The sequence below is a fragment of the Aulonocara stuartgranti genome (genome assembly GCF_965226115.1).
Source record: "Aulonocara stuartgranti genome assembly, chromosome: 11".
In the NCBI taxonomy this organism is placed as follows: domain Eukaryota; kingdom Metazoa; phylum Chordata; class Actinopteri; order Cichliformes; family Cichlidae; genus Aulonocara; species Aulonocara stuartgranti.
The window spans coordinates 33,906,633-33,930,322 of record NC_138947.1 but is presented as its reverse complement, the minus strand read 5'-3'; the positions used below and the strand labels follow the sequence as shown (position 1 = coordinate 33,930,322).

Here is a 23,690-nt window from a genome sequence, read left to right as displayed (position 1 = left end):
GGATACTGAGGACACAAAATAATGTCACACTGTTGAAAACTGAGTCCAGAGATCAGACCTGAACAGGCAGGTTCGCTGCTTAGCTGCTGCTGAGGTGGAGGGAGTGGGAGTCCTGATGGTGCCAGGAGCAGGACCTGAAGCAGCAGCACACGCTCCCTGAGGCAAGAAGAAAATACAAGAGCATGGGCATTAAAACAGGGTGCAAGTATGATCAGCTGCACTGTTTACAACTGAAAGTAGCTGCGAAGTGTGCTCTGTTCTGAAAATGACTCTCACTGCTGCTGTCCCTGCCTTTAGGCTTTACCCATGTGTAAAGTTTGAGGACCCAGAAAAGAACCACACACACACAAATAGAACAACTTACTACAGAGGCAATAACAATCCTATTTACTCTCAGATGGTCCTACTAGCACTGCATTTCATGTATAAAAAAAAAAGCTTCATTTGATACAGACAAGGGATGATGATGAGTGTACCTGTGCCGACCCCGGAGAGTCAGTCACCGTGCTCTCTTCCCGTCTGCCCAGCTCCATCATGGCTTTAGAGCGATGTCCATTGAGCAGGTTCTCAGCACTGCGAGCAGGGGACTGAGGGCCTCCTGCGTGAGAGATGGACGAAGCTGCTAAACTATCCTCAATATCCTGGTGCATATCCACTCTGGTGGGCCAGGACTGCCTGTAGAGATAAGAAAAAGGATTGCATCAGTTGATACGTTTTCTTTGATCTTCAAAAGACTTTATAGTCAATTTATACTCTCCTCAAGTGACTTGGATAGTTATTTATACAGAATAGATCACTCAAATATAGACAACTAGAGAAGACAGGGACAACACAGGGATTACACTCATGACTTCAAAATGATATACTGCGTAAATAATATCCATCCATTCGCTACAGCTTATCCTTTTAAGGGTCGCGGGGGGTGCTGGAGCCAATCCCAGCTGTCATGTGGTGAGAGGCGGGGTATACTGCGTAAATAATATCATTACAGTATATAAGTGGGAAGAGATTTTAACTGGAGACATATGATGCAGGGTGCTTTTTTGTTCATCCAGTGCAATCACTTGCAGCAGTATCCAACTGTACGTAGGCAATTAACAGTGAGGGCTTAGGGTTTGGAGCTATGAGCATCTTTATAACTTTAACTATAAACAGTGTCCAATGTTTTGATCAAAATGTTCATCACTATTTGCAGCCGCCAGACTAGATCATCTGGTTCATGATCCATCACAATTCATTGGTTATTGACCGTAAAACAAAAAATGTGACCTTGACCTGAAGTACAGTTTGGCTGAAGAGAGCATTAAATTCTTTATTGATTAACTGACTGATGAACTTTATTTTGGTCTGACTCTATAGCAGCTATATTTATTAAAGCTACACTCTGTTATATGGCAGCATCTGTTCCTTTTAAGTTACTATAAATTGATGTGGTAAACATATGGATGTGGCTCCACTTTCTCTGTTATGGACGAGCGTGCACACAAACACAAAGTGGAATTACCTTCCTGGAGTCTAGAACAAGTAGACTGACTATATCAAAAGAATCATTCAAAATAATCAGGGCCCCCCCGAAAAGTTAAGGATTGATAAATAAAGGATTTTAAATAGAAAGCGAGGCGGAAATTAGCTTGTGTCTGTAGATAAATGGATGAGTGATAACTGATTTTGCAAAATGTTTTATGGAAATCATGGCTTTTCTTTTCAAATCAGGTTGACAAATCCAATTACAGGTCATTACTGTGCTTTATTTATTTTACCATCCTCTAATAGAGCTGCCACAAAGGCCATACTGTATCTTTTTTCATTGTTAGCTAAACCACAGCCTCTCTATTCAGTGGTATAATGAATAATGCACTGATGAAACACAGTCTGTATGTGGAAGAAGAAAAAAGAAGCTTGTAAAGCAGATTAGTCAGTGATGCAGGGACCTGTGAATGTCAGCCAGTGGAAATTGGAATATTCTTAGTAAACTAAGACAGATTTAGGCAATAATACAGTTGTAACTAAAGCTCGTGTTATCAGAGTAACACCAAATATATTTTATAGAGTGTTTCAAATCAAAGAACAGTCAGTATTCAGTATGCAATCTGTTATACAGTTTATCCCATGAAGTGTCTCTATTAATAAAGTAATTTCAAATCTGTGTTTTTACATCATCTGCATGTCACCCATAGCTCAAAATGCAGCTCAATTCTTCTTCACAAACAAGCGTACAGGACCTGGTTCATTTCTATGTCTCTGGCAGAAAACCACTTTGATAAGCGAAAGATACAATGTGTATGCTTCCTTCTTGATCTGAACTATGTTTCAGGGTGTACACAAGTGTAGCATTTACTCAAGAAAAACACGATCAAACTTCTAACAACTGTAATTCTTTTAATGGCCACTTGAGACTCTAGGACTGGGCGATATATCGAGTTTTTAAATATATGGATATACTTTTATACGAGATAAGAGATGTGACAATATCGTTTATATTGATATAGTCTATGTTACGTTATAATTATACTTGGAACTGCAAGTTTGCCTGTCTTTCGTCCACTTTTGTCTCTACGCTGTGTTCCTCTGCCTCGCCTCTCTGCTTCACTCAACACAACTCCCCCAGTCTTTGTTTTTATGCTCAGGTCTTTTTAGTTTACATTAACTGCACAATTGTGAGCTTTTTGTTATGCACAAAACAACATTGTTTTATTTTATTTATGGAGAATTATTATTTAATAAATCCTGATAATTTATTTCTGAGTAATTTTTTCATGTACATCTGCGCTGTATGTTAATAAAAGTACCTATGTGAGATCTGGGACACAGCTTTGACTAAGAACTCTTTTTGTTCTTACTTTATGGCTTTAAAAAAAATATCAAGATATATACTGTATATCGCCATCCAGCCAATTCAATTCAATTTTATTTATATAGCGCCAAATCACAACAAAAGTCGCCTCAAGGTGCTTCATAGATACAGAGAAAAACCCAACAATCATATGATCCCCTATGAACAAGCACTTTGGCGACAGTGGAAAGGAAAAACTCCCTTTTAACAGGAAGAAACCTCCAGAAGAACCAGGCTCAGGGAGGGGCGGCCATCTGCTGTGACCGGTTGGGGTGAGAGAAGGAAGACAGGATAAAAGACATGCTGTGGAAGAGAGACAGAGGTTAATAACAGATATGATTCAATGCAGAGAGGTGTATTAACACATAGGGAGTGAGGAAGGTGACTGGAAAGGAAAAACTCAATGCATCATGGGAATCCCCGGCAGCCTATGTCTATCGCAGCATAACTAAGGGAGGATTCAGGGTCACCTGGTCCAGCCCTAACTATATGCTTTAGCAAAAAGAAAAGTTTTAAGCCTAATTTTAAAAGTAGAGATAGTGTCTGTCTCCCGAATCCAAACTGGAAGCTGGTTCCACAGAAGAGGGGCCTGAAAACTGAAGGCTCTCCCTCCCATTCTACTTTTAAATACTCTAGGAACAACAAGTAGGCCTGCAGAGCGAGAGCGAAGTGCTCTAATAGGGTGATATGGTACTACAAGGTCCTTAAGATAAGATTGGGCCTGATTATTTAAGACCTTGTATGTGAGGAGCAGGATTTTGAATTCAATTCTGGATTTAACAGGAAGCCAATGAAGGGAAGCCAAAACAGGAGAAATATGCTCTCTCTTTCTAGTCCCTGTCAGGACTCTTGCTGCAGCATTTTGGATTAGCTGATGACTTTTCAGCGAGCTTTTTGGACATCCTGATAATAATGAATTACAGTCGTCCAGCCTGGAAGTAATAAATGCATGAACTAGTTTTTCAGCGTCACTCTGAGACAGGATATTTCTAACTTTAGAGATGTTGTGCAAATGGAAGAAAGCAGTCTTACATATTTGTTTAATATGTGCATTGAAGGACATGTCCTGGTCAAAAATGACTCCAAGGTTCCTCACAGCGTTACTGGAGGCCAAGGTAATGCCATCCAGAGTAAGAATCTGGTTAGATACCATATTTCTAAGCTTTTCAGGGCCGAGTACAATAACCTCAGTTTTATCTGAATTAAGAAGCAGAAAGTTAGCGGCCATCCAGGTCTTTATGTCTTTAAGACATTCCTGCAGTTTAACTAATTGGTGTGTGTTATCTGGCTTCATAGATAGATAGAGCTGGGTGTCATCTGCATAGCAGTGAAATTGTATGCTATGTCTTCTAATGATACTGCCTAGGGGAAGCATGTTTAGTGTAAACAGAATTGGTCCTAGCACTGAACCCTGTGGAACTCCATAATTAACCTCAGTGTGTGAAGAGGACTCTCCATTTACATGCACAAATTGGAGTCTATTAGATAGATATGATACAAACCACTGCAGCACAGCTAAAGAATATCAAGATATGAATTTTAGGCCATATTGCCCAGCCCTACTAGACTCCATGTTAAAATACAGACATGCGCACAGCCTGGTACACAAAGGGAATTTGTCTCTAGTTTATTTCACCCCTTATAGATCAATGGATGTCGATGGATAAACGGTTTTAGAACTTGCCTAAAGTTAGGTCTGTCCACTCATGACTGGAGTCATTGAACTGGACATCTCTACCACGTGCTATGGTCAGTAATTTTTTGTCTCGGTTTTGGTGAATGAAATTCTAGTATTTTATTTATTTAGCACTAACTAAACATTCCCTTAATTTTAAATATACTGTAAACATGTTGACTTTGTCAATGGCAATCCCAGACCCTTTTTTACAGTCCTTTAGCAGTTAATGTATTTACACTAGGTTGGCACACTGTATCTGCATTAAGTGACAAACAGGGTTCAAGTAAATAGTTTTGCATAAAAAAAAAAAAAAAAAGCATCACAGAGATGATGTGCACAGTAGAGTTCAAGCTGTGTGGCTTGATTTACTGATTGATATGGTATTAACATTGTAGGGTAAGCGAATTTTATTGTTTTCTTTTGCTTGGTGTATCCATAATGAGAATAGCCTTTGTTCAGACTACTGGCTGGGAAAGCCAGAGGCATTGATCGTATTGGCAGGCACAGAAAAATTAGAGTTTAGTAGTTTAATTTTTATGCTAGAATTAAGTCTCTCTTTCTTTTGGTTTGACTGTTAAATGTGCATTAAATTATGAATCAGTATCTTTTAAGTGTTAAAATATATTTGTTAAACTGGTCACTGGTAAATGGTAAATGGACTGGTTCTTATATAGGGTTAGCATCGCCGGAGAGCACCACGAGAGCAAAACTTTATCGTAAATGCTACTTGTGTGTTATATTTACTTTCCTAAAAAATTAATCAAAAAAATTTAAGTCTTTTTGTATTTGTGTAACGATTCCGAGTGAGCAAATATTACATATATCAGTGTCATCTTACATAATGGCCTAAAATGATACAGACATGGAGAAATTCAGAGTGTTGTTATGTCACCTCAGGATATGCACTGTATATTAGACCCGTTACCTTTGAACTAACAGCTTTATTTGAAGAAAAACAGCCTGGTGAACCCACTCCTGGAGGTAAGTGCTCACATGATGGAGGTGGAACAAACAGTGAGACAGAGCAATCATCGAGGGCACACTTATGTGTCCATAAACAATTAATCCCACAAGAGAAGTTGCTCCGCTTCTGCTTACTTGAAATTCCATTTGCACAGGAAGCATGTCCCATGCATACAAGCACAGGCAACCATGTAGAGGTGAATACATCTAAGGGTAAACACCAGTAACAATAACAGTTAGACTCCATCTGGTTCCAGAAAGTTAAAAACGTTTAGCCTGACCCCTCCTTAAAAAAAACATTAGTCCCTGCTCTGTGTACATCAGGCCACGGATCAGTAACACAGGAGATGAGTTAAATGGAGTTACAATCAAATGGAGAATCTGATAAAGATTTGACCTCTCAGTTTTTCTAGCAGCGGATAATGGTATCCTGATTTCACACACTGATACAGGTACCAACTATGCAGGCCTAGAGATCATCATCAGCTCAGTATTCAGCCAGGTCGCTGTTGCTACATACGCAGCACTGAAAATGTGATGACCCAAGCTTCTGTTTCTATCATGTATCCGAGCTTATTCAGCTCTGAGCCCTTAAAAATACCTGTTGTTCCCAAATCTATACAATGACACAAACCTTGTCTTGCTACTAACTCAATGTTTTACTTTGGTTCTGTGTAGGTAGCAATGAGAGTTAAACCCAAAGCATTTCACAGAAAACTGGATAGGGGAATGTGCAGGGAGTTTTACAACCACAGCAGTCCCGCTGAAGCCTCCTCACTCTTCTCTTCCTTATTTGTTCCTCTCCTTTGTCTCTTTTCCTTTTATAACCAAAGGAACAATGTTGGCAAGGCAACAAAGAGGAAATACTTGGGACAGCTAAAGCATGAACCAGGATATGTTCTCAGTTCTTAGTGATATGACAGCTAGCTGGATGGGAGCCTTGCTCCCATTTTTCACTTTAGAATTAGAAAAAAATTGCAGTAATGGAAGCATCAAGACAAAGGGTGAACTTTAAAAGGTTGGAGAATATGCTAATGACTCAGACCATCTCCTCTGCACTGTCTCCCCTGAGCTCAGCAGGTGGAGGCTCGGTGAACCCAGAAATGGAAATGAAACCTTTAGAGATCTACCTAGTCTTAAGTAATTGTGGCTGAGCCCTGCGAAGTGGAGTCAGACAGGTTGCCGTGTGAGGCAGCTGAGAGATAGGTCAGTTGCCCTCTTCTGGGCTCATACAGTGACTCAGACACTCATTATGACCACAAGCAGTGATATTTTGTTACTCACGCTCTCGACTAGTTTGCTAAAATATCAGAATTTTTGTGCACGCATGAGAAGGGATATTTCCTTTCTTTAGCAGTGTTTGAGTTTTTTGCTGCTCTTTACCTGAAGTGTGCCTTGATGTTGCTGGGACTTGAGGAGCGGGTCTGCACATCCTTCTCCTGCTTCTCCCTCAGGATTCTTTCTGCTAGCAGGTAGTATGTAGCTGTGATGTGGTTGTATTTGTTGGTCTCTAGGGCTCTGAAACAACAAATCACACTTTAGGACCATATAAAGTAGACAGCATGTTGGATTTAAAAAAAAAAAAAAAAGGGACAGAGTTGAGAACTCATTTTAGCTCTTGGGCTACATACATTCTAACTTCATCTCAAGCAAGTTGAACCAGTAAAACCACCACATAACAATGTATATTTAAAAAAAAACCCAGTGAACATAGTTTTGCTTGCATGTGTAAAGTGTAAGGAAGTATAAGCGCATTCTGAAAATATTCACTTGGGCATTAGCCAAAGTTTTCTGAAAGCTGAAACCAAAAGACCAAGTGAAACATGCTTCTCTAAGCATTTACCAGATAACAGAAGTTACAGGTGATCCATTTACAAAAATCCTGAGATACACTGAGACACATAAGTGCAATTTCAAAAAAGAAAATCCAGTTTTTCCCTGTCATCTTCAGACAGTGAACTCGACAATTGTGCTGCAAAGATCACAAAGTCCCCTGACAGTGCTGCATTTTCCACAGACACAACACAGACGATTATGAAGCATATATATTTTAGGTATAAATGTGTAATTGAATGTCCTTACGCTGATAGAAAGGAGTTTCACTAGTCCAGCCCACTTAATTAAAAGGTGTGCTGTGTAAGGCCCTTAATGTAAAATGAGCTTGACGATGATGCTGGCTCAGAGGAATGAGTTCTCTACATTTACATTGCACCTCTGACAGCAGAACGATCTTTGAGATTCACAACCAGACACTAAAACAGGCAATGTTGTCAGAGTAATCCTGGGAATGCACAGGGTGCGCATCTATGACATAAGAGTATATGAATTGGTTTTGTTCTGGCCCTTGCATAATTTCATAAATGGGCCATGTATTCTATAAAGGGTCTTTGAAACTTGTTGGTACACTATGACCTTCCTGTGTCTCATTTCTTCCCTTCCTCGTATACTGTGTGCAGTGCAGTTGATGGGTGTGGAATTTTTGAAAAGGGACACGGCACAAAGAGTTGCTTCTGAAACACAGTGCAGTGCATTTGGTAACAACATCACTGAGATATCATTAGCCAGTGACACTGCCGTTTCACAGTAACAGCTTCCCCTCATGTGGTCAACTTCTACAGAACTATATTGAACTAATTTTAATTTCACACAAAGCAGCTCAAAACAACAGGAAAATGTTTAAAGAAGTACATATATTTTAGAATGGTTTTATGTATTCAATGGGTATCAGCCTACTTTGTTCTTTGATGTGGATTACTGTAAGCCAGATCACTCTTTGCTGTGTGTGAATGACATGGAGTGTGATTCCGTGCTTTTGCTGGTACAGGTTGTACAGTGTCTCTCCCTGTCTAGCTTTATCTACAGTTCACCACAAAAACTAAGTTCATGTACATGTCGGACTTGGAACTAATAAACCTTGAACAACCAATCCTTTTACTGACACCAAGGAAGGAGAGAAGTCTTTAGAATCGTGGTTAAAACGAGAAAAAGAGCCCATGTCTACACCATCAGAATTTGCATAAGCTTGGTGAACAAGTCAGACATAAATATACACTTTTACATTACATTTTCTCATGGTGCTCATCAATATACAGTACATATTACAATCAAACAGAGCAATCACACCCACTAAGGTCTGCATTGTTGTGATTTATAGTTTCATTTCTGGGACTGTGCACATCAGGATACAGCCTAAGGTTCAGCTTAAAATCTAGGCTTATGCTACAGCTTTGCCTACACTGTAGACTTGCAGTACACTGTAAAGATGTCACAGGGTGGAATGGTCAAGTTTAACTTGGTGTTTTTATTTCCTTGCATGTAGTGCTGTGTTTTATTTTTTTATTATCTTTTATTAGCGTGTAGTGTTTTATTTTTGCGGGGTTATTACATGCTTTTTTGTTTTGATATGTGATTTGTTCCGGGGGGGGATGCCCATTCCACCGCCCCTCCTGATCATTAATCTGACACACCTGGGACCAATCAGGGTTCGCCACAGCTATTCAATAATAGGGAGAGAGAGCGTGAGAAACATCAGGAGAAACATGGCGTGGTAACCGGGGTTGGCGACGGCCGCGCAGAGCAGCACGGAGGCCCGGCTACAGGCAGCTGACCGGGGCGTGTGGCAAAGGAGAACGGGACTGGAGATCGCAGACAACTGCGCATTGGAGAGAGTGATCGGGGATGAGCAGAGCGGTCTGTGTTGGTGCTGAGGGGAGCTAGCTCCTCGGTGAGAGAGGCCCATGGCAAGGGATTGAGAGGCAGCGGGATGGCGCCTTATGTCCCTGGGACGGCGAGACCATGGCTATGCGTGTGAAGCACAGCAAAGTGGCAGGCAGAGTTTGGAGCTCTGCCCATCCGGGGTAAGTCCCAATCAGTCCCATGTAGGACGAATCTCCGGTGGAATCAAAGAATGGTGACTGCTGCTGCCCCTCTCTCCTTTTAGTTGGCATCAGAACGAAGACGCAGACAGGACGGTGACGATGCTGCCGGTTTCTGCACCGTTTGGACTTTTATTGGACTTTATCTTCGTGGCTGAGGCCATTGGATTTTAGCTGTATTGTTTTAATGTTTTTAATTTCATGTTCTACCTGGCCAGAGTATTTTAGTGTTTTCTTGTAAATAAATTATAGTTTTAACAACGTGAGTTTATATTTTCTACTTCCTTGGCTCCTCCACTGCTCTTCCCGTTAGAAGGTTTTCCCTTCTGTTTTAACCTACCACCTACCACTTACATCTACAGCATCTCTCATTACTCAGTGTGCAAAGATGCACCTAAGCCAATATCTGTCTGCACCTTATCAGTGTTAAAGCAGACTGATAACACTACATTAACTGCAGCATTAATTTATAAAAATAAATAAATAAATAGTAATTTCCTCTGGCTATTTCTGTTAATAAATGTGCTGCATCTACTTTTTTTTTTTTTTTTAATCGAGTGTATTAAAGGTTATTCAAATCTTGTTGTCAGGGCTGTTACTGAATGAACACACTTGTTAAAGCGGCGCTCTACATTAGAAGCCATTTATTTGTCACACATCGCTTTGAAGCTAATGGCAGGTCGCTTGTTGACATGCCACACTCCGGTTGCCTAGGTGACTATCCAAATGATGTCAGTCAACAGTATTCTTCACTTTCAAATTTATCTCAGGTCCCATCCACTTCATGTTGCCTGCAGTCATTTCGCCCGTAGTCCTTTGCACTCATAGAATGTCATTCAGTTTTTGCCTGATCACCATTTCGCTTTCAATGTGTGTTTAGATTTAGAAGATTCATGCAGCAGATTGATGCTGCATGAAACTCATGAAAGAGGAGAGTGGAGGGTGTGGATTAAAGCCTAATTGCAGTAACAACATCACACACACTGACACAACACATCCATCAGAAATCAATGCTCCCTACAAACACAGAAAATATTTGCAGCTTTCATAGAAACAAAGAACTTGATCTGACAGTGCTTCAATAACTCAGTATTGAATAGAGCAGGGGTGGGGGAACTCCATACCTCTAGGGCCGGTGTCCTGCAGGTTTTAGATGCATCCTTGATCCAACACAGCTGATTTAAATGGCTAAATTACCTCCTCAACATGTCTTGAAGTTCTCCAGAGGCCTGGTAATGAACTAACCATTTGATTCAGGCGTGTTGACCCAGGATGAAATCTAAAACCTGCAGGACACCAGCCCTTGAGGCCTGGAGTTCCCCATCCCTGGCATAGAGAAAAGTCAAAACACTGATGTTGCATTTGGGTACCACCAAAATATGATCTGTTTCCTGCTAACGTATGTAACGCTCAGGGCTCAACTTTACACAGTAGAAAGCTATTAAAACTAGCACCGGTATGAATTAACACTGTATCACCCAGCACTGTATTACCCAGGGGTTTGACCCCTGCTGGGTTACTTTTATGTGGTGTTTACAGATATCCCTGTGCCTGCGAGGGACCCTTCCAGGTATTCCAGTTTCCTCCCACAGTGCAAAGACATGGAGTTGGTTAACTGGTACTAAAGCACCTGTGGGTGTGAAATATAGAATAAAACACTTTATGCATGCATGAATAAATGTGACTTGTGGTCTAAAATGCTTTGAATTGTCAATTAGTCTAGAAAAGTCTTATAAATATGCCAGTCTATTTGCATGTTTTGGAACATCTCCACATACTTAGAAACCTAACCGTTGCTGATAAGCTTCATCATAACTGTGTGGAACTCTGCTGGCAAGGTCTTCATTTATATACAACTTTAAATCAACAAAAACAACAACAACAAAAACTCTCAATGCCTCTTTCTCTTCAAAGGCTAGCATCCCCACACATACAGAGATATTCTTCTTTACTCTATCACACCACAGGTAATATCTTCACAGCAGGAGGTAGCAGTGAACTGCAAGTCTGTCAGAAACAAGTGTGAACTTGAAATCCTGACTCTGAAATCAACAGATGTTCTGTTTAATTCCTCTTACGTTCTGCTTTTCAGTATGTAAGCACACACCAGGCTTCTCTGAGGGCTGGAAGGTAACGAGCTGGTGCTTCTTTGAGTTAAACATCTGTCAGGATGCTCTGGGCTTTGTGCTGATGCGTGCTGTGTTAGTTGGCTCCTTGTACAATTGTACATTAAAGTGAAACAGGTTTCACAATGGCAGACTGCTTAGTGCCGTTGGTGTCATTTTTATTAAAGTTTCAAAAGTTATAGGCTAATCTGTTCATTGACCCCCTCCTCAAAAATAAAGCATCAATCGGCACTGATGATGCTTGTGTTGGTCTAATGAGTTCCGTTTCAAATAAGGTTTCCTGATGAGTTTGCAAATGATATCAGTTTTGAAGTGAGAGACAATTTCCCCTTAATCACCTACTTTTAAAATGAAGTGCAGCCAAAACATTTAAGGGTTCACTGAACAGCATTTTATAAAAAGAGGTTCTAAAAAGGCAAACAGCTCCCCCATCTACAAATGCTCATCAGTAAAATCTTTAAAGTTGACTTTGAGCGATCACTAAGAGCAGAGAACACCCTATAAAAATGTGATTACATCACCCTGGATCTGTTGTGGTTTCACTGTGCAAACACCAGAGAAAAAGCTGAAGCACAACTTACTCGACTATGGTCTCCCGATCTGCAATGTCTCCCAGCACCATGCGCTGGATGATGCTGTTATGTTCCTCCTCTGACAGGTTTTTGTGAGAGACCAGGGGAGTGCTATACTTGGTGGCTGGGGATGGGTCCACCCCCTGCAGCCAGGCATGGCTCTCAATCTCCTCCAGGGAGGCTCGTTGTTTGGGATCCCTCTGCAGCATGCGGTCTATCAGACTGAGGAAAATGAGAAAAGGAGAGAGGGGAAAACACACTTAAATCAAATCCGGTTAAAGTATCACTTTAAGTATGGCTTTAAGTGGTCTCTGACTAGTTGAATATTAACAGTTTCAAATTGTAACACCTAAAGTTTCCCACACAGACTTTCTCTGAGTGAACCACCTAGGTACATTTACACGATTCACCCACAGTGGGCACACCCTTTGCTCTTTTTTGGAAGATCTGGCTCCTGCGCATTCATCTCCAGCCCTTTCTTGGCACTAGCCAGGTCCCTGTTGTGAAGGTTTATCAATGTGAGTAGCTAATTATTAATGTGACACATTCATTCTGCATATATTAAATGTTTATAAATAGAAGTGAAAGACTTTAAAATTGTTCAGTTTTACATAATTCTTTTTTGTGAAACAAAGGAAGAAATAAAAAAAATAAAATAGAAAATGGGGGGGAAAAATTAAACTGTATCAGAAGCTGCTATTGGGCCAGAATTCCACGTCTCTCAGTGGCTGTTTTATGTGATTAGATACAGATGCTGCCGGATCAGATTGGACCCATCTGCATGCTGAACTCCACCTGTCCCTTGTGCCGGTGCTAGGTTACCTATTAGAACAAGCGTTGTGCTTTGTTTAGTGTTAAGAATGCCACAACACTCAATTTTGGTGGTGTTTTTCCTTAAGTTTGTTTTAGGTTTATTTGTTGTTGCAAGACGTTTTGTAGAAGTGCCAGCAGCACTGTGGCTGGACACTTCATTCTTGCGGGGTTCAGCACTGGTTGTCTCAGTACAGTTTAGCCTGCGTCAGTAATGTGATGCTCTGTGTGGAGAGGAGGAGCAGATGATGTAGAGTGACAGACTGTGTTTGAGATTTGTTTTGAATGAGCTGGGTATGTCAAACTACAGCTGGCAGCTTAAATTCCACACAAATGACACTCTTGAAAGCTGAGATTGCAATTTAACAGGATTAGGTGGGATTTGCAATCTAGTGAGATGACTAACATTAATACAGAGGGCTTGAATTTCAGTGTGGGATTGTGGTTACTGTGCATAATTTAATAGATTCCTACAAATACAACCCTTATAATGAAGGAAATTCCCACACACATTTTAGGGTGATGTCTAATAATGTTCAGCACAATGTCTGCACTGGTGTAGAACACCAGATGGTTGTCTTCAAGCTCTTTTAAACAAGGCCTTATCAAGAGTTTTTCCTTCATACATATAAACAAAAAGAGAAAAGAAGGATTACAGATGATCTGTGTATGTGTGTGTATCTATCTATCTAACCTCACATGTTAACCTCTTCGACATGTCAATGGCTGTGAACAAAGAGAAACTTGTAAATAACTCATGAAAGAATAAAGTTACGTTGAAACCAAGCACACCATATACTAATGTGCCACAAACAGGACTTTAATATCACCAACCATATCACATGTTATTACGGTGTATCCATATAAATGGCCTACCCTGTATATGTATGTGTGTGTGTATATCTCTCTATCTCTCTCTATCTCTATATATATATATCTCTCTATCTCTATATATATATATATCTATCTCCCCACATTAGTGTCCCATAGCAAGCTTTTTGGCTAAACAAAGAAAGCGATTCTGGGAATTCACTCGTTGTATAGGATGTATAGACACATCTGTATGCCGTCCAAATCAATGCTGTGCATAGTGAAGCGTTAGCTGAAACAGGAAAGAGAGCAACCATGAAGTTCACCACAAAGAGGAAGAGGCAAAGACAATGAATGCAGTTAACAGTTTCATTGTTTTTAACATTCACTTTATTACAAAGAAATTATGTTTCCATTTTTGTCTCCTCTGTGGAATATCAACAGCACCTGGACAACAGTATCCCACATTCTTGATGCTGCTTCCTGATGACAGTACACAGTTGCAAGATGTAGATGTGAGTTTGTAATGCTGTGTAGCACCTTCAGACTGCATGCACACTTCCTGATTAACTGGGTCAGAGTACATCTGCCACTCTCACCAATTTATTCATTAAACATCACTTTGTAGCTGGATATTGGTCACTAGTGCTCATTTCTGGCTCCAGTTAGCAAGGTAACCCCCTAATGTATTCACAACCTCCCCTCATATCACTTCATGGTATCCCTTGTTTTTATCATTAGTTGCTTCATTCATTTGCATCAAGGATGAGAAAAATTGAACTCAGGGCCCACTGCCAGCAGTTAGTTCACCTGTCATCCCTTGAACTTGCTTGACGTCATTGACTTACTAAGTTTCTGGTGACAACAGAAACTTCCTGTATGAACACCCTGAACTGAGCTGCTCTTTTGTAGAACCATGGTGCTGATGTTACAGAGCACAGAAAAAGCATTGTAGAGCTTGGCCTTCTAAGAGCAGTCTGAGTGTCTGATTTTTTGGGAAAGAACAAAAATGCCATGGAAACTAAGGAAAAAAAGCTGTGAAAACAATGTTCAGAGAAACAGCAGCAATGTTGTAGTTGGAGAAGAATGACAGAACACAAACTGAGTACAAGTAGCGGGCATAACATGACTTGAACTTTTAGATTCTTGACTCACAACAAGGGACAACTCTGGGGTAGTTGTAGGATTTTAGTTACGAGAGTGAAAAAAAGGAGCAAGGACACAGAAGTAAACTCGTTCTTTGCTGACATAAGGCTGATGACATCCACACACACATACACACTCTGTGACACACACAGACTCAACTGTGCAACCCAGCCAGTGCACTGCATCTCATTCAGACTTCACTAATTTCATTTTCCCAACTTTATCAAATTCCCAAGTTTATTTGCAGCAAAGAATGAACAGACCATGGTGGTGGAGGCTACAGGTTAACAAGCTGGGCACAGCAGTGCTCTGCTTCCTGTCATTCTGAGGATTAGTCAGAGCTAGCAAGGCTCCCTGAAGACCAAATCCAGCTGCAGCAGCAACAGGAGCGGTTGATGGGAGAAAGATGCAGTACACTGAAAGCAACAGTGCATTACAAAGTAGTAACAGTTCATGCACACACACTGGGTTAAAAAACACATCCAACAGCAGAACAAGACAACACGAAAATGTTGTTTGTTTTATACCCAGCCAGAACGCATCAGAAATAATCAAGCATAACATTCAAAGACTAAAACATTTTCTTTTCTGCTGAGGAATGGAAGTAAATAACTACATTTTTCATCCTAACCCAAAACAATGTCAACAATAATATGTTCTTTTTTTTTTTTAATTATTGTAAAATTATTATAAAACAATAAATCCTGGATATCAACATTTTGATGATTACCAGTACTATGGCAGCTGTGGCATAAACCTTACACTGAGTGGTCGTCTGCCACATCTAGTGGGATATTTTTGTGAATGAATGTATCATATTAAACTTTGTATTTCAAATATATACTGTGCCAATCATGGATGCTCATGTTAACCATGGCAAATTTCAAACAGGTTTATATTCATGAAGGGCAATCAATCTGAAAATACTTGGTTAAAAGGAGCAAGAAGAGAGTTCAAATGGATGACCAAGAGCTGCATTCACATTATCTCATACAATCATCTTTAGATTTTTATACATAATTACTTAAACATTGTAAGTAAAGAGCATGGTTTTAAAGTTCAAAAGTGCTTGCTGTGTAAGGCCCATTGAAACTGCATAACATGCCCCAAACCTAAGTATTCATGCATTTGAAGATTGTGCCTTCAACACCATATCTTACAAATAACACACAGTCCACTGGGATTACAGCATAAGAAAACAACATCTGACCTCCTGAACTTGTATGTGTTGCTCTAACCAGCACTTCCCTACAAATTGCTGTCTTGTCCCATGCCTCCTGCTCCTCCTCTCATTCCCTTGGGGCCTATACAGAAAGAGGCTGTGTAGTATTGCAGTCACACAAAGCTGCCTGCTCTTTCTCCTGCTACAGATTACACACATACACACTTACACTGGTGTATAAAAGCTAGTCCCCACATTCTCTGGGGAGGAGTGTGTGAGAGATACCACAGAAAAACGTGTAAGCATGAAAAAGGTTGTGAGAGAGAAAAAAATGAACATCAAAATATGCATGCATGCATGCATATTTTGAGCACTCCTCCAGATTCAAACAAAGGAAATCAACAGGGAGCAAACTGACTAAACACCAATCCTGATGCATCATCTGGGTGGCTGTAGCTCAGGTGGCAGAGCAGGTCAGCCACTAATCAGAAGGTCGGTGGTTCGATCCCAGGCTGCATCCTGGCTGCATGCCAAATATCCTTGGGCAAGATACTAACCCCGTGTTTGCCTACTGGTGGTGGTCAGAGGGCCCGGTGGTGCCTGTGTCCGGCAGCCTCGCCTCTGTCAGTGCGCCCCAGGGCAGCTGTGGCTACAATGTAGCTTGCTATCGCCAGTGTGTGAATGTGTGTGTGAATGGGTGGATGACTGAATGTAGTGTAAAGCGCTTTGGGGTCCTATGGACTAGAAAAGCGCTATACAAATGCAGGCCATCTGCATGTAGTTTACACAGTAACAATCAGCATCCCAAGAAACACAGCGTTCGGTTTCTCAGCAGCTCACACAGTTCACACAATCGCCATTCTCAGCTTAAGCTATTAGACAGACCAGAACTACAGTAGCTTTGTTTGTACAGGCTGATGGGAGGAAGCAGGCAGACGTTATGGATGGTAGGCATATAAAACAAGCACTATTTTCAGTGTAATCCCAAGAAACTAAAATTAAGGATTACAAAAACAAACAAAAGCTCAGATGGAGGAGGAGGGATAGCAAAAGAGAGATGGTGAATAATTAATTAACTGTGGCATGTAAATGCATTTTGGTGCATCAACAGGGAATGGAGAGCACAAAGAGAGGTGCATCCAAACAAACAGACATAATGGAAAAAGTAAAATGTGGAGCCCTGTGATGATCCAGCGCGGTGGCACACAAAGCAGGCCAGAGAAAGGTGTGTAGTGAGGAGAGGAGGAGAGCTCTTATCCAGGATGAATGTTAGAAATGCCTATCAAAACTGTCAGCACCTAATTTACACTGGTTATCACAAAGGACCGAAACAAGCATGTGTAGTTGGAATCACTGTTCAGTACAAGAATTCTACCAAGAGATGTAAGGGATTAGGAAGCAGCTGACACAAGTGAAACTATGTTATTTCAATGCTAATCTCTTTAATTAAAAGAGGTTAGTTCATACACTGTGGCTGATTCATTGTCTAGGGGAAAATGGGGTCAGAAAGTTGTCAGAGAGGTAAAAGAGTAGAACAGGAAAGACTTTAAAATATGAACTAAGGGCGCAAAAGTAAAACAGTCATGGTAAAAAGAAAGTAGATCCTCTTTCACTTAAGTTTACATAACACAACATAATTTAAAAAAAATCATCTAGTCCCAAGCAGGTCTTAAAATGACGTAAATACGACTTCATATGAACAATGCCACATGACATATTCAACCACAAAAATTAAGACAAAATGCCAAAGAAGGGTGAGTAACTAAGTCCACCCTTACTACTTTTAATTCCTGTGGAAGCAGTAAGTAGCAGCTCTATGCTGCTAATCAAATACACTTCATTAACAGATCATCAGTAAGCGTGAGCATTTCTAAAAAACAAAACAAAAAAAAAAAAAACAGTCGTTACCACATTGACTAGATTTTCTGTGGTCAAGGTCACTGAGATTCAAAGTTTTCAAAGTATTTTAGTAGATGCGCTAATGGTATCAATTTGAAACACCTATGTGACTTCATTCTCTAGTTATCGCATTCACAAACTTGGGTGTCCATGTTGTCTGCCCACCTGCCCGGCAGGGGGACAACAATAGCTCATCAGCCTTTTACGACTGAAGTAAAAAACAAGCAGTTTTGACAGTCTGCAAGTCTGGAGCATTCAGGTGTGTGCTAACACAATGGCAACTAGGAAAGATATCAGCAATGACCTTCGAGAAGCACATGCTCATCAATCTGAGATGGGTTCTATTCAATTCAATTTTTTTATACAGCGCCAAATCACAACAACAGTCTCCTCAAGGAGCTTTATATTGTAAGGTGGACCCTACAATAATACGGCCATTTGTCTATCATTCTACTATTTGCAAGCATGAAACATTCAATCTTTCCAAGAATAAACATCCCAGCAAAGCAAAAACTGCACAACCCCGAGAGCTACATTTCTGACTCTACAGGCCTCAGTTAGCATGTTAAAAGAGAAATGTTATTAATCTATATAAGTGTGCAAGTGCCCAGTAAAAAGTAACCACTTTTTTTATTACATCAGTATGGCCAAAAAGCCAGTCTCGAAAGCAAATACTGGTTGAGCCGTCAAAAAAACAACTTCCCTGTGTTCCTTTATTTGACAGTAGTCCTCGCTTACGTCAGAAACTGTTGGAAAGAGAAGTCATATATTCACCCAAGAGACTAAACTTCATTCTTTTAATTCCAGCACAAAGGAACAGATAAATGTTTTCTTAATGTGTTGCCTGACAAGCTGTTAAGAAAGCTAACAGCTTGAGTAGCTTTCCACACCTTTTCTACTCTTAAAATCGACAATCCCATGTGAAAACACTGAAGTTGAGCTTAACTCTGTTTTACAAAATGATATTACAGAGTAAGTTAAAGGGTTTGGAGTGGCTCTAAAGATGACGTACACATGATCTGATACTGTCTTTGTTATCATGGTCTTAATAATGTGATTAAAATACAGCTGCAGACTTATTTTACAGCACTAGATTGCTTAGTTTGTGTACAACTTCTTTAAACTAGAACAAAACTATGGTGAATTGTCAAATATTAATGAACTCAAAACAATCCAAACGAAACTTTGAAGATTCATTGAAGGTGAAATAAAGCAGCTACTTCAGCTTTTTATCAGGTTTGCAACAATGTGTATGTGATTCTTCCTTTTTTCACCTTTTACTTCTCATTTTCTTATACCAATAATCAACCACACTAGTTGTTTACAACTATATTCACGAGTAACAGCTGCTTCCATAGCAGCATGACTACTATTCTCACTGGCAATTTTGACAGAATTGTTTGTAGAAACAAAATATATAATATGTAAGGAAGAAGCATTTAGAAATGCTAAACTGTGACACGGGCAGATAATTCACCAGTTTGACACTGTAAAAATATAACCCTTAGACTCTGTGTGTGGCAACCAGCTCTTCTCCTCTAAATCAAAGCCCATCAGATTGTGCACAGCTGCTTCAGCTTAGCATTTCAATCTAGTCACATCTCCCCTTCGACTCTGAAGAGATAAGCATTTATTTCCTGGGTCTAAAAATAATCATTTGTGCAGTTTGTTTGCGAAAATGTTTTCAGCACAATGCCATCTCTTGTGTTCTTGGAAGCCACCCATTTCTCCTTGTGTCACCTCAGATGTACATGACTGCCCATCTGGTGTTATAACGGCCATCTAAGTTTTCGGAACATCATAGTTTTCACCTCCTACACATGTGGTGACTATGTTTGCAGCCAGTGCAGAAACAATTCTTTCTAGGCTATGATGCACAACAATGGATAAAACAAGAGCGCATATGAGAGGTTTTTGGACAAAGTTTGTGTTCTCCATTCTTTAAGCACCGACACTGTTTCAAAAGTACCGGTTTGGCACCGGTATCGGATAAAACCTAAACGATACCCATCCCTACCCCCAGATGATCAAGTCTGCTGATCAGCTTTGCTGATACTCGATATTAATCAGTGTTAATGTTAAAGTAATAACGTGTTGTAAGACAACATCAAACTGCACTTAAACCTTTGTATTATCTTTTACAGAGGCAGCATGGTAGTGCGGTGATTAGCACCATTGTTCTGGAGATTCTGCCAAAATATAGAACTATGTTATCACAGCATGCATTTTTTTCTTCTCCTGTTCCAGTTTAGCTCGACATGCTGTATTTTTACTGGCGGTACTGTGGGTGAACTCATTCATGTATTTCAATTGTTTTTTGTGACGATGAAGCTGCAAAATGCTCAAATGAGATTTTTTTTTTTTATGAATAAACATTTTATAAAAGGGACAAGCCGGCTGCTAGTCTGTCAGTCTGGATTAGTGACTGCTACATAATTAGTCACAGTTTCCAAAGTCACAGTCAAAGACCATAAGGTGTATTTATAAGTTTTTGGTGACTAATTGCTGCTCCATTTCCTGATGAGAATAATTAGGTGTGACTCATACTGTGCATAGAGATCAACTTTGAGTCGATGAAATACTATGTGAACTTTGCTTTCGCTTTGCAGGTGAAATAACTGGATTGTTTTATGACATACCACTGACATAACAGGTTTTTAGAGATTAGGGGTGGCCCTACATTCCACACTGACAACATGGCCTATTTATAATGTTATCGGCTTACTGGTTCACATTAACAGAACTTTTTGTACAAGCTGATGTATCCAACAGTAGACTTTTACAAGGCTTTTACAAAGCAGAGATGCAACATGTTGACTACACACAGACACAGACAGAGGGGGAAACTGGCATACACACATTGTTACATGGTCAGATATGTAAGGTAACTGGGACAGAAGAGGAAGAAGCAAGTTTCAGTCCATCCGGTCTGTAACATTTTCAGGTGTGAGGCTGGTATTTCAAACTGGATGACATCCTAAACTATCAACACACACAGCTTGGATTGCACAGTGATAAGATGTATAGAAGACTGTTGTGCACGATTATGATGTACTGTGTGAAATGATTTGGACAAATGGGTAGAGCAGCATAGATACTATACAGCTGAATATCAGTATAATGGAAAAAGTGACAGACATAATAAAGCAAAGACACATATATGCTACATATTCATGATGCGTTTACTACTGTAGAACATAATGTTAGTCATACATTTTTACCTTCTGCCATAACATGATTTACTGATTCCTACAATCAGTTCTGTTAGCCCAGGGGTCGGCAACCTGCGGCTCTTTAGTCCTTATAGTGCGGCTCCGCATGGTTTGGGAAAATAAATTAGAAGGGCAAATAGAAGTATTTAGCTGAAGTGTATTTTATTTATGTTAGTTCTTTTTTTAACTTGTAGTTCTAAATTGGAAGATTATTGTGATATTGAAATATAAAAATAAAATTATATTTTATTATTTTTTCATCATTCAAAATAAGCGTCACACTCGCGGAAGCCGGTGTACCCGCCGAAACGCCGTGCATTTATCAAGACTTTCAACCCCTGGGCCCTATTTCAGGAAGCCGGTTTAGTGCAAACTCTAAGTATACCCTGAGTTAACGAAAACTCTGGGTTTTCGGTTTCACAAAGCGAGTTTAGATTAATTCTGAGTGAGTTACTATGACGACACACTCCGTGAAGCTAACCTGCCCCCTAGCAGGTTTACTTCAACTAACCCTGACGTTCTCCGCATCTTTGTCGGAAACCTGACTGTAGGAAGTGTCAGACATGGCGTGTCCCTTCCTTGAAGAGCCAGTAGATGTTGAAGCCCAAATTCTCCGCAGAGCTCTCCGCCGGGAGAGAGTGATTAGAGCGCGTTTGGACATTTTATCATTTCCTGATGATCTCCTGTGTGAACGTTACCGTTTTTCAGCACAATCTACAATTTATTTGAATAACATCCTCAGGCCTAATATTGCTCATGTGACACATCGCGGACATTCTCTCAGTTCTGTACATATTATTTGTATCGCACTTCGGTTTTTTGCAAACGGGAGCTTTCTGTATAATATTGGTGACGCTGAGCACGTTTCCAAGGCTACCGTCTGTCGGGCAGTCAGGAATGTTACAGTTGCACTGAAACGTCTCCTGTACTCGTTTGTGGTGTTCCCCGGTCATAGACCCACAAGATTCATCAAAGAGGGATTCCACAAAACTGCAGGTATCAGGATGAACGAAACTTAATTCATGATGTGGTGATACTTGAACTACTACTTAAATTTTACATTTATTCTCACGGTTCCCAGGCGTGATTGGCTGTATAGATGGCACTCACATTCCAATCATTGCTCCTTCAGTAAATGAAGGAGACTATGTGAACAGGAAGTCTTTCCACAGCATTAAGGTACATAGTTTGAAATGCTACAGGGAACTAACAAATTATTTCATTATTAGTAATGGATGCTAATTTGTGTTCTTTGCACTGTGAAGATCATATGTGATGCTGCCAACATTATCACAAATGTGGAAGCCAAGTGGCCAGGCTTTGTGAGTGGTGGTGGTGGAGGACCCCCACCTGTTTTTCGGGCCTCCGCTTTTTTTCTAGTGGCCATAACGGGTCACATTTGAGCATACAGAGTAAGCAAATATGTACTTGTAATGCTCAGATAATTTCAATAAGTGCTTACAGAGGGGAAATTAATGTAGCCTCTAACTGCAATTGATTTACATCGGACAAACAGACCAAGCACTATGGCTCATAATACAATTACACCTTACCTGTTTGGACTATATTTTTATATTTCATTTTTACTTGCTGCCAGGAACGTTTGGGGCCTGTTGGGTTGCACCTGCGCTCACATCACATCACAAAATAAAATGTATGAAATAAAAAATAAAATATAATAAAATAACGTGTTAAATGGGTGGAAGTCCCTAGATCAATGTTTAAATTAACACTCACGCATTGACTCTGTCGGCTATGTTTTGCCATGCATGCTCCCTTTCTTTTGCAGCTGAGGCTGTGTTACTTTTTTTCTGCAAAATTTGCATGTTATCGGCATATGCTGCCATCAGAATTTCGGCCTCAAGCGCTGTAAAATACATTGACCGCGCCTTCTTTCCCTCCGTCTCCATGGTGACTCGCTTAATCTGTGCTCCACTAATCAGGGCTTTATGTATCCTCCTGCGCGCGCTTAATTTGGGGTTAAAGCAACTCCGCGCTGATTGAACTAATTTTTATCAGCCTTTCTGAAACCGAATATTCCGAGTTGGACAGTTCGGGGTTACTCAACCCTGAGTATCGTTTTTCACTCTGAGTTTTCTAAACCGGCTTCCTGAAATAGGGCCCAGGTAGGCCAATTATGGATCTTCGGATCCACATTATGTCAGCAGGTGTTCTCCATCGTGAACTATGTTAAAAACAAACGCCGCTCACGCCTCACAGATGACAGCTTACAGTCCTGCGTAAAGATGAAAGTGACTTCGTACAGCCCCGATTTGCAGACGCTGTGCGCAGAGGTTCAGGAGCAGAAGTCCCATTGTAAACATATCACGGCAGACCCGATGATGTTTCCATGAACACGCTTTTCAGCATCTCTTTATTGACCACTTTTCACACACGGTTGCTGTACGCATACGCTGTAGCTTTTCAGCTCACAGCCCGACACACACCAACACAACAGCATAGATAGCACAGACGTTAAGGCGGTGAGGCGTGATTGTGGGTGCCGCTCAGGTGCGTCCGCCTCCCCTGCAGTGGCGCTGCAGACCACGCCCCGCCACACACATTAACCAGGTAAAATACATATTTAGGCTGAATTTTAGTGTT

General features: G+C 40.5%; 1 protein-coding gene across 2 annotated transcripts in view; it reads right to left on the bottom strand.

Annotated features, from left to right (window-relative positions):
- Positions 1-23,690, bottom strand: part of snrka (SNF related kinase a) — a 56,838-nt gene that overhangs the window by 6,735 nt on the left and 26,413 nt on the right. For both annotated transcript variants that reach the window (XM_082551019.1, XM_082551020.1), the window contains exons 4-7: positions 12,057-12,269; positions 6,858-6,992; positions 477-675; positions 59-156 (exon numbers count right to left, since the gene is read on the bottom strand). In XM_082551019.1, coding sequence (XP_082407145.1) covers positions 59-156; positions 477-675; positions 6,858-6,992; positions 12,057-12,269 — 645 coding nt within the window. The remainder of the gene's footprint in view (positions 1-58; positions 157-476; positions 676-6,857; positions 6,993-12,056; positions 12,270-23,690) is intronic.